Source organism: Nanorana parkeri, unplaced genomic scaffold, assembly GCF_000935625.1.
Source record: "Nanorana parkeri isolate BGI_ZX_2015 unplaced genomic scaffold, ASM93562v1 scaffold757, whole genome shotgun sequence".
Lineage (NCBI taxonomy): Eukaryota > Metazoa > Chordata > Amphibia > Anura > Dicroglossidae > Nanorana > Nanorana parkeri.
In genome coordinates, this window is record NW_017307025.1 from 237,399 (window position 1) to 249,529 (window position 12,131).

The 12,131-nt window shown below is 42.2% G+C and overlaps 1 protein-coding gene across 1 annotated transcript in view; it reads left to right on the top strand.

The window, feature by feature from the left end:
- The window catches only part of LYPLA2 (lysophospholipase II), a 16,771-nt gene extending 5,749 nt beyond the window's left edge, over positions 1 to 11,022 (top strand). The window contains exons 6-9 of the mRNA XM_018564504.1: positions 2,460 to 2,533; positions 4,620 to 4,721; positions 8,372 to 8,545; positions 10,368 to 11,022. Of these exons, the coding sequence (XP_018420006.1) occupies positions 2,460 to 2,533; positions 4,620 to 4,721; positions 8,372 to 8,545; positions 10,368 to 10,418 (401 nt within the window). The 3' untranslated portion in view covers positions 10,419 to 11,022. The remainder of the gene's footprint in view (positions 1 to 2,459; positions 2,534 to 4,619; positions 4,722 to 8,371; positions 8,546 to 10,367) is intronic.
- The last annotated feature ends 1,109 nt before the right edge of the window (positions 11,023 to 12,131 follow it).

Sequence of the window (12,131 nt, forward strand, 5' to 3'; positions counted from 1 at the left end):
TTTTTTTTTTTTTTTTCTTTTTAAAGTAACAACGCGTTTATTAAATATTACCAAAATAAATCTATATGTCTAAAAAAATTATATAAATTGAATTCGGTTACAGTGTTGTGTTATAGTCAATCTCAGCACTGTAAAATGGCCTGGTAATTAAGGGGGATTAACATGCCGGTACTGAAATGATTACAGCAGTACACCAGACGGACACTGAGGTGGTTACAGCAATACACCAGACGGACACTGAGGTGGTTACAGCAGTACACCAGACGGACACTGAGGTGGTTACAGCAGTACACCAGACGGACACTGAGGTGGTTACACCAGACGGACACTGAGGTGGTTACACCAGACGGACACTGAGGTGGTTACACCAGACGGACACTGAGGTGGTTAGAGCAGACGGACACTGAGGTGGTTAGAGCAGACGGACACTGAGGTGGTTAGAGCAGTACACCAGACAGTTGAAACTCGTTATATTATAAAACATGTATTATTGCCCACATTTTTTGGTAAAATATAAAAGACGGGGTCATGTCGGGTAAATAGACGCCAAAACGTGTCAAGCCTTAAAATTGCACACGCCCGCAAAGTCGCAAATAACTGCAATACCCAAAATTGTCCATAGGCGACACTTTAAAAGCTTTACTGCTCATCAATTTAGTGTCAGCAGTGATTGATGGCCCTAAATGATTGTTCTCACTCTGAGGTTTGCGGTGATATGTAACATGTGCGGCACAATCGGAATTTTCACTTGTAGGCACACCGAAACATGTTTGCTTGTGTAAGTGGGGGCAGGGGACTTTTTTTTTTTCTTAAACTTTATTGCTATCACCCTATGTGATAGCCAATATACAGTGATAGGTCCTCTTCATGGAGACATCAGGGGTCTCTGAGACCCTCTAATGTCATCTAAGCACCCCCAAAGAAGCTGATGAAGCAGAGATCTGCTTCATCAGCTTCTCTCTGACTTCTGTAGCCGGAGAATGACAGCTGGATGTGGAAGTGATGTAATATACATCACTTCCTGCATTCAGAGATTGGAGGGAGATTGTGTACTGCTCTCCAGTCACAAAGCCGCTGTGCCAGTCCTGGGCTCGTATCGGGCACAGCGGGGATCGGCAGAGGCACACACCGACACGCAAAATATAAGTAATCGGGCGGCTCTACAGTTGCCCGAACGCTTGTATTTAAACAGCCATCGATGGCTGTTTCAAATTTGAGCAGTTTTACTGGAAGGACATTTTTAAACGCTCACCCGCATGTAGAAGGCCCCCGGTCGGTAAATTATGAATGGCCGCTGGACAGGAAGCAGTTAAATACATGTACCATTACTGTTTTACCTGTCATTTTGTGAAGCCATTCCTGCATTAACACAAGTTGCCAGACATGTGACATAAGTAGTTTCTGATTTAGAAATCATTGTCAATTCCGCTTTCTTTGTAAGCTCTCCACCTTCATCCTCTTTACTTGACTATCAATCAGCCTTATCACCTCTGTCCAATAAGCACAGAACGAATGGGAAGCAGTGTAATGGTAAAACAGGAAGTAGAAGGGTGATCTTGCTGAGAATTAGAGGTGTGTGTATCACAAGAATGGCTGGCAAAAAAAATCCTTTCATTGGTATAACAAACAAGATACATGTATTTCAACTATGTATTTAGCAGTTTGACTGTAGTTCTATGTTAAAGTAACTGTTGGACAGGTAAAGTCAGATCATGTGTGCCCAATTTTAGAATGTCATGATTGATGTAATTTATTATTTTTTAAACAAATATTTCTTTAAACCATGCTCCCTTTTAAATAAGAACTTTGGAGGGGAAACAACATAATCCTTGTTGTGGGGCTACCCTTGCACCGCACTTAACCCTTTCAGTGCAGGTCAGTGAACAAATGTCCCCTGCACACCATACAGCAATAGGGACCTTTGGTGCTTGAAATGGCAGTGCTTGCAGTGATGTCTTGCCGTGCAAATCCCGAGATGATAGTAATAATCCAAAAGTTATTTTTATTGTAGAACAACGTCACATGTATAGTATAGCCAACTTTTCAGAACCGCGCAGGGTCCTTTCATAAGGGCAAACATAGTGTCCGTCACTATGTTTGCGCTGATGAAGGGACCCTGCACGGTTCCCAAACGTTGGCTATATTGTACATGTGACGTTGTTCTACAATAAAAAGAACTTTTGGATTCATTCCATTTTGCGAGTGCTGGTGATCTTCATTACTATCATCTTTCAGTTCAGGGGTTGCCCCACTGCAAGGGTTAAGATTTATTTTTTTTCCCCCCTGGAGTTCAGATTTAAGTATTAGGAGACTGATTTAATGTTTTAACAGCAAAAGGTTTTCCCAGCACACTCACAAGCCAGCATGCAAAAAAACCTGTCTAACCACTAAGGTTGATTTAATGTTCTGTCTCAGTGCCAGATATGTGATGGTTTTTATGTTCCTTTTTTCTCCTACAGTCAAGAGTATCATTGAGCATGAAATGAGGAATGGAATCCCTGCTAATAGGATTGTTCTTGGTGGATTCTCTCAGGTACCTGTCCCTAAGTGGCCATAATACTGTATGTTTCCTGTGGTTATACCGTATAAAGTGAGTGCCGTTGTAGGTTTCCATTATTTAAATAGTGTTTTACGTACAACTAGAATAGGTTTTAACACGAGTCAAGTACTTTTCATTCCTTTCTTAGCACTCAGATGGGGAGAGTGCCAACACTAGCGCTTATCTGGCTCTGCTGTATGTGCTGACAGGAAACGGAAGGAACGGAAATAGAGCTGATGACTTATCAATATTCTGCCTCCCAGGCTAGGGGCTGTGAGGAACAGCACTGTATTCCATAACGTTAATTGAGAAGTAGGTGCTGCTGTGATCTCTGGCTGAGGTGTACCAATCACAAAAGTATCCCGGACAGTATTCCAAATCATTTGACATAAAAGACAGCAGCTTTAAAGTAGTAGTAGTGGAGCTCAGCTTTAAAGTAGAAATGGGGTAAGAAAAAAAGAACTGCCCATCACAGGCAGGCTTTTTATAGTAGAAGAGACTGTATAAGTCTCTTTTGCCATAAAAGCCTCTTGATGCCATTCAATTTTTGTTTTCTGTACACTGAGGCACGCATGCATAGCTCAGTGTACAGACCCAGCATGCTGAGATCAAGTGACTCCTGTTTGCATGTGCGGGAGTTGTGTCTAGACAAGAATCATTCACTATATCAAAAGTACCTAAGCACTCTGAGACAATAAAGCTCTGGTACATTTTACAGTTCTATGCACAGAAGTGGAGAGCAGAATGATGACCTCCATTAATATTCTAAGGCTCCTTTTTGTCCAGTCAGAAGGCTGGGATGGACTGGTGACCAAGTTTAAGTGCTTAATTGCAGGGTAAAAAGACATGACCTAGTTATTAGATCCCCCTGCCTGGCAGGGGTATCTATGTAACATGAGTGTGTGAACAGACTTGGATATTTTGTACTGGGGATGTTCAGATACCAAGTTCTGTACTCGGTACAAGTATAAATACTTTTACAGCTCCCAAGACTAGACTAAAATTCAAAAGTTAGGAGGCAGCTGTCATTTGTAAGGAGCATACGGAGCTCCTGGGATTTGTCCATCTCTGTTTTAATGCATTATTTTTTTTAAATAATCTATATGTGATGCACTGATACCATTTTTACAAGTACTGATACTTGTCCTAGTACTCAGATACAAGTACTGATACATTTTTGTTGTCATGGGACAGTTTTTCTAAAACAATCCAGACTAAAGCTGGCCATACACTTTACAACCATCGCACGACTTGAGTCGTGCAATGGTTATAAAGTAATTAAAAGCTCGTACAATCTGCCCATCTTGGACCGGCAGATCGTACTTGCGATCATCGAAAGCCCGCCCCGCTGAGGGGCTGGTTTCCGACGACTCTAAAGCCGCACGAGCAATATGCGTTTGCGGCATTTGTCTTCGAGAACGCCTCTAACCCGCCGACAATCGTACGATCCTCGGCGGGTTTTCGAGCCTGCTCGGGAGACAAAAGACTTGCGACCATACAGTAGAAACAATTGTAGAAATGTCACCAGCACACCAATCCTTTTAAGCTAGCAAAAGCTTCGTTTATTGAAGTTTTTTGTCATATGACCAAACAAGCGCTTTCGGGACCGCACAGGGTCCCTTCATTAGGCTTTAGCATCGTACAGTAGAAACAGTCGCACGCCTTCCATACACCTGCCGATTATCGTACGATAATCGGGGTGGAATCCCGCGATCGTATGATAATCGGCAGGTGTATGGGCACCTTGAGGATTTCAGGACAGTGGTGGAGCACCAGAGCCAGGTCCCAGCTGCAACCCTGGTAGTTCTTGTGAAAATGCCAAGTATCGGAACTGGTATCAGGACATCCCTATTTTGTACAAAACAAATCAGGAGTATTAATGTGTGCTAGCTATACAGATAAATGACAAAAAAACATTGTCAGAAGGTCCTTATTTGTTACATAAAGTTCTATGGTTAGCTGGTTTCATTTTGGGTTAATAAAGGTGCAGAAAACCATAAACTGTATGGCATATTCTATATTTCTATGTCTCCCTTTTCTAAGAAAAATGAGCGCCATTTTCTCCTTTTTGTTTTCTTAGGGTGGTGCCCTGTCTTTGTATACTGCTTTGACCTGCCAACATAAACTTGCTGGGGTAGTTGGACTTAGCTGTTGGCTGCCTCTCCACAAGACATTCCCTCAGGTAATACAAGATGTGTTTTTGAGATTTTATAAACATGAGTTTATGGATAATTCTCATAAATGTATTTTTCCTACATAAAAATGTTTCCTACAAGCACATGGGAGAGGCTGGGAGTAAGTTGCTGGAATATGTAGCCGTCTTCTGTCCACAGAGCACCAAGGGATTTGACATCCACCTTTTTATAATACTGCTCCTGCTTTGTCTCAGGTTTTAGTGTCCTGCTAGTAGATGGATCGTTATTCATTTCACAACCTCATTGATTCCAGGCTTTTTCACCTCTGCCTTACATTGTCTTCAGCCAGCTTGGCACCCAGATTGTGATGTGATAGACTCCATTCTCTCTTCTCTCCACCATTTGCTTCTGATGTAGAAATACGCTGAGCCCTGCCAGTGTAAGGTGGTGCTGCCTCCGTATTACATCCCCCAAATTAATTAGAAGTGTGATTTATTCTTGTAGCACTAGCAAACACTGAACCTCCTCCCCTTTGCACCACCAGTCTTGTGACACTACACCAGAGTGAGATGGGAGAATCACTTTCTTCAGCACTTGGCTTGTTTTGTGAGCATAATTTAGTGTAGAGTAACAGGGTGGTTAGAATTACTAGTAATGGATCTGCTTTTATATAATCCCCTTGGTAATTCTAAACAGTCCAGAGTCCTAGTTAAAGGATCCCTGGTCAAAGGATTGGTTTGCAGTTTACTATTCTCGTTAGTCCCAGACACTAGAATGCTCCATTTGTCTGGTCTTCTCGGGTGATCAAACTGCAGCTTGTATGGACAGACTCTGTAGGAGACAGAACAGGTGCTTTTGTTCTCTAGAATGTTCTTATATTATGTATGCATGTCTTATAAGATATGGAATAGGATGTGCTATTCATCGGTTTGGGTGAAAAGAAGAACCTCTTTTCCTTCCTCACATTCTTAGTTTGTGTTCTTCGACTAACGTGGTCTAGGCTTTGAGATTTTTGTCCTTCTTTACCCCTTCCTTTTGCCCATCTGTCACTCACTTTAATAGATGGACCTTCTGAGCAAAAACTTACTGCTGACCTACTCCTGGGTGATCTCTATCGGAGTATGATATGCTACCATTTCAGTTTGACGCTCTTCTGACCTTTTCTTTAGGCATACACCTTTAAATCCTCAGGTTTTGTGTGGCAGGCCTAGCTGCCAGACATTTTGGCTAAAAATTATTTTGCAGAAGATCGTATTAAGTGGGCAAGCACGCAGCCTGCCTGTGCTTATCTGATTTACCAACCATTTTGTGGCACTGTTTTTGTACATCCCTGAAGATAACACTGTGTGTCCCAGTAATTGATTAGAGAGAAGGCCTACCAGATGGCTAAGTATAAACTCACCAAATTTAAGCTGTCTTCCTTCCGTTACCCTAGTTTGAAGACATCCCTGGGGTTTTCTATGTCTACCGGTGTTTTTCCAGGAAATTTGGGATTTTATGCAAACCATTTTCATTTAACACAAACAATGTTTAAATTCCCTGAAGATGTTTGGGGCCTCCCCCTTGGTAGTTACATCCAACTGGAGAGGACTTGTACCTCAACATCTCCTGTCTTTTGCCTATATATGGTGAAAAATGGTTTCTAGGACTGCAACTAACTATTATTTTCATAATCAATTAGTTGGTCGATTTTTTTTTTTTTTTTTTTTTTCAATTAATTGAATGAAAAAATATTTCATCCCTTCTTTTTTTTTTTTTTTTTCAAATAGACAAATGGAGTGTTACAAACCTAAGGTTTACTTCAGAATAAAACTGCATGCACAATTTTTGCAATTGCACCACACTGGAACGCACAGCATTGTGGTACCGCGTGTTACAGTGCAGACGATCACACTGCAGGCAGGAGGCATGTTTGGGGTGCCATTGAAATGAATAGCACCGCAACGCACATCCTGCAGCAGAATTTGTCAGGCTGAAATGGAAAATGACTTTTTTTTTATATCATTGTATTAGACATTTTAATTCGTTTCATCGATTCGTTTCCAAGCCAATATAATAAAATAACCAAACTTGTAATCAAAATATAAAAGCCCGGTCATCGGTTTAAAGATAGCCATGAATATTGGTCCAAGAATTATTGCTCTCGCTCTGCCGCACATGGCGATACCTGACATGTGTACCGCAATCATCATTTTCACACATAGGTGCACCCAACGCGTGTTTTTGTTAGTATGCTCGCATTTTTTATTTAACTTTAGAAGAAAAAAAAATGTTTTAACTTTATTGCTTTATAGGGGGGGGGGGCTCACAAACCCCCTATGTGATAGCACATTGGTGGTGGCAGGTTCTCTTTAAGGTGACATTAGGGGTCTTTTGGGCCCCTAGTGTCACCTTTCCACTTCCATAGCTTTAGCTGGGGAATGTAAATACAGTAGGCAGTGGCTGGAAACAATATCCAGCCTGCTATTCCCTATTTTAAATTGCAATAGCAGGCTGTCTATTACACCCCCCTCCATGCCTGATGTCAATCAGCAGAGAAAGGAGGGACCTGAAGGAGAACACCTCTGCTGATTGGCAGGAGGCAGTGGGCGGGTGCAATTAGGGCTGCAACAACTAATCGACATAATCGATTATAATCGATTATTGAAAAAGTTGTCAAAATAGCCAGCCTGCTATTGCAATTTAAAAAAATGGCCATTAGCAGGCTGGCTATTGCATTCAGCCGCTGGATGGGAGACTTGTTTCCGGCTTTCTACTGCCAAACGGAGAAGCATGACGGCTGAGAGCAGTGACAAGGGGGCTACATCGGTATCTCCTCCCCACTGGGCATCGGCTGCAGCAGTCTGTGTCCTGCATGCAGCGGCTCTCTGTTGAGAGGAGAGTAGAGCAGCAGCAGGGGGTGAGGCTGGAGGGAGATTGAGTTACAGAGCTCTCCTCACCACTGGGCACTGGCTGCAGGGGTCTGTGTCCCCTCCTATCCCCGTTGGGAACAGCAGAGATCAGAAGGGACACAGCCCATTAAAAACAACTAATCGAACAATCAACTAATGGAAAATGAGAATCGTTGACAACTATTATCGCTTTAATCGATTAGTTGTTGCAGCCTTAATGGTTTCCTAGTAAATGGACAAAATTGCACTTTCACGCCACTTATTTCTTATATCGGGTTGATTTTTCCTCTTTTAGTCATCCTATTAGGTCATTGCTAAATGTTGTTGAGGTTGTTTCTGTTACTAGTTCATTCTTTAACATAAATGGCTAGGTCACAGCATTATCATCAAACTAGTACAGAAACTAATGCAGCCTAAAAGGCGATGATCATTTGGGAATACTTCATACGGCTTTCAGTCATCTACCGAACACCCAATATATATTGATCAAATCATACATATTAAAAGTGTATCTCTGGGCAAAACCTTCCATTCAGTGAATCGGTGAGATCTTGAATCTCTAACCTTTTGATATATATTTCCTGAACACGGGATTTTTTTGGTCTCAGTGATGCTTTATCTTGGCAATAATCTTTACTGCCCATCATTCTGTTAAAGATCTGACCTGTAAGCACTGCCTGATCTTTAACACCATCACAATGTAAATCAGGCTGGACATATAATCTGGGCTAAGAATGAACTGGCAGTATAGCTAAAGAATATCCAATTAACAGGTCATTCATTATGTCCTTTTTATATAATTGTAGGCAGCATGCAGTGTAAATAAGGAAATCTCCATCTTGCAATGTCATGGAGAGGCAGATCCTATGATTCCTGTCCGCTTCGGAGCACTCACCTCAGAGAAACTGAAGTCTGTAGTGAACCCTTCAAAAATCCAGTTCAAAACATATCCTGGAGTAATGCACAGCACTAATCAAGAGGTAAGGATCTATTTGCTGCATCAAACAGCAGAATAAACTAATCATATTCTATTATTTATGCATTGTGCATGTTTACCTGGTTATTTTTCTTTTGTTTCTGTTGCTAATGAGAGCAATTCTTAGTGTGATCTAGTGAGGTGTAACATATTTATGTATCAGAAATCTGCAGTAATATTGTTTCTCTGATGCATTCTGCAAGCCAGCTTTTTTGTTTCCAAAATCTGAAAAGCCTTGTGATGTATAGGCCATGTAAAATTAAATATTCTGGTAGTGAATATGTAGTTCCCCCTCCATACTTGATTTAGGATTTCATATAGATCGTTTTACATTAAAATGTGATTTATTGTGACATCTTTGTGAAAAGCTCTGTGACTTTTCCCTCCTCTAAATCAAAGCTTAATCTCCATAGCTTAGTGACAAGGTTTCCATGAAAACATTTTGTACAAGCGGATCTGTGGCATTCGGGGCTTAACGTATACCAATTCCCATTAGAGAGAAATATCAGGCAATCTGTCCTATATAACCATGTAATAGAGTAAAGAGGACAAAATAGACCATAACAAGAATTGGTCTCAAAATCAATGACTAAATTCAGAAGTAAAAGTAAAGACCTAAAATACACAGGAAGCCAGGAAGAGACTCTTGAGCCTGTAGTACTGTGACCCTACAACTAAATTCTTTTTACATCCTCCTGTTTACCAGAATACATTCCTGTTCATCTGCACTGACAAAATGACATTCCCAATAAATTGTCTTAAAGGATAGAGTGAGGGAAGGGTTAAGAGGGTCAGGTTTTAATTGCTGTCACAGCACCCCTGCTGAAAATGTTTTAACAAGTTATACTTTAAGGAAGTAAAATATTATGGAAGGCCAACTTGTTCCATATTAACTTGAAGATACATAATGCAACAACAGCTAAAAATGTGTTTGCTGAAAATGCTACACCTTCTGTTTAAGCACTTTGTTTAAAGTAGAATAATGGCCTACCATACAAAAATGTGCTGCAGCACTTAATTATATGTGGATCTGCATTTCTCAGTCCCACCCACCCCCCACATGTAATGTTTTTTACAAGCCCCCAATGCAGCTTCCTGCGATGGTGTGGCAACAATGCTGCACTGCTCTTAAATGCACAGCTTGTACTACAGTGAGATTAAAAAAATATTGCAGGGGACTTGTCTATTGGCATCACTGGTAATGTACAAGCCTGTAGCTGGTCAATCAGCCCCTGGCCACACCTAGTCCTGCCTGCTTTCTGGTTTGACAGAGCTGCTTCTGTTGCTGAAACCCTTTCACTATGAGCTGCAGTGTCTGGGAGGGGGAATCTGAGACACAGGAGGATTTGGACCAGTCATGGAAGGTAAAGGAAGCTTTTTGTTTACTATGAGACTTGTGCATCACATAGTATCCAAATATGGCACTTGTTTAGACTGCCATACAGGAGCCTTTAGTTGCATTAAAATAATTTTCACATTTTTGTAGTCTTCCTCTGCTTTGTTAATACATACAGATACTTGTTTATTAGCCACTAAAAAGAGCTCCACATTTGACTCAACTTTATAATGGCTGTAGAGATGAGGTATCTGTGTATAAAGATACTATCCAGTGAGTCAGACAATTCATAGACTTGTATTGTAAGAAGGAGCAGTAAAGCACAGCCATCCAGTAGCATTTCTAAGCAGAAAGCACAGCCTAAATGTTTAACAAATATGGCTCCCGCCATGTGCCTATACAATTACAAGTAGTGTGCAATTTGGTAACATTGTTTACCTTAAGTAAAAACTACGGGTTTCACTTCTAATTTCTATTTTAACTGTTTTAGGAAATGATGACCGTGAAAAACTTCTTGGAGAAGGTGCTCCCACGAGTGTAACTTACAGATAATTCCACTGCAGGAAACCGCCACTAGGCCTCACCTCCAGTGTTTCTTCCCTGAACCCTTGTCCTATTACCCACACATCCCCACTCTGTGCTGGTTAATGATACAAGTATTATCTGTCCTGCCAGATTTGATTGGAGCTGTTTAAGGTACAGGGTGGGGGTTGCTGCTCCTGCACCCATTCCATGATACCTGCCAAGAGCAGGCCTTGTCATTGCTGCTTCACAGATAGATCCTCCTAGTGTTACATTTCATAGTGTTCTGTTGTCACAGTGTCTTGCCTGTTGACGCCAGAAAGACATCATATACCTCCAAGGAGCAGCTGAGTGTTGAGAAGTGAATGTACCTTAAACACTCCGTCCTTTCAGGAGCAGAGCTCAGGGCCACTACAGCTGGTACTGTGCCCCAATGTAGGTATTTTTCATCTGTCCCTGCTCTAGACTGGTGTTATGCTTTTGGCCTTGCATCCATGCTCTCTGAGCTCTGGTCATGTATTTGTAAGGTTAAGCATGAACGGGGAAGAGAGTGTACCTTCTAAATCAGCATTACCGTCTTAAGGTTTTGTTTTTTTAATTCACAATAAAAAGCCTTCTACCCATTTTTGGTCTGTGATTTTTTTTTTTATTTTTTTTTTTTGCACATACGTTGATGACATAAAACTTTCTTCCTTTGCAGCTTGTTTGATCCAATTGCAAAGTTAAGCTGGCCATACACCTATAGCTTTTCTATGGTCCAATGGAAAAAGTGCAACAGATTCCTCCTTCTACACCAGGGGTTAGCAAACCTCTGGCCCTCCAGCTGTGACGGAACTACAAATCCCATGAGGCATTGCAAGATTCTCACAGCCACAGACATGACTCCCGAAGAGAGATGCATCATGGGATTTGTAGTTTCACCACAGCTGGAGGGCCGGAGGTTTGCTACCCCTGATCTACGCTAAACTGTGTGGCTGGAGAAATCTCCCGCTGGGCCAAGCTTTAGTTTCTTGCTAGTCGGCCCTGCTGGCTGTCAAAACACCTGAACAATCTGATTGGATGCAGGCATTGTTCAGGTATTTTGAGAGCCAGCGGGGCCAACTGGCAAGATACTGAAGCTTGGCCCAGTGGGAGATACCTCCAGCCACACAGTTTAGCGTAGATGGAGGAATCTGTTGCACTTTTTCCATCTGACTAGGAATGCACCGATTTCGGTATTGAGTACCGATTTAGTTTTTTATTTTTTTGGTACTCGCCAATACCGAGTACCGGAAGTCCCATTCAGGAAGCCAGGCAGCTTGTAATGACTCGCCACCTGGCTTCCTGATTAGCCGGGCAGCATGTAAAGACTCACCACCACTTTCCGATTAGCAGGGAAGCCGCCCCCATGCTTGGAGGCGGCTTTCTGGCCAATCGGGAAGCAGGGCACTGTGTAATGACTCGACGCCCGGCTTCCTGATTGGCCGGGAAGCCAGCTCCATGCTCCCTCATCATGAGGTGCCGAAGGAGCATGAAGCAGACTTCCCGACCAATCAGAAAGCTGGGCGAAGCGTCATTACAAGCTGCCTGGCTTCTTGATTGGCCGGGAAGCCGACTCCATGCTCTCTCGTCACAAGTGACGAGAGAGCATGGAACCGACTTCCCAGCCAATCAAGAAGCCGGGCAGCTTGTAATGACGCACTGCCCGGCTTCCTGATACCAGATGTATCGGGCTAGGCATCGGAGACGAGTA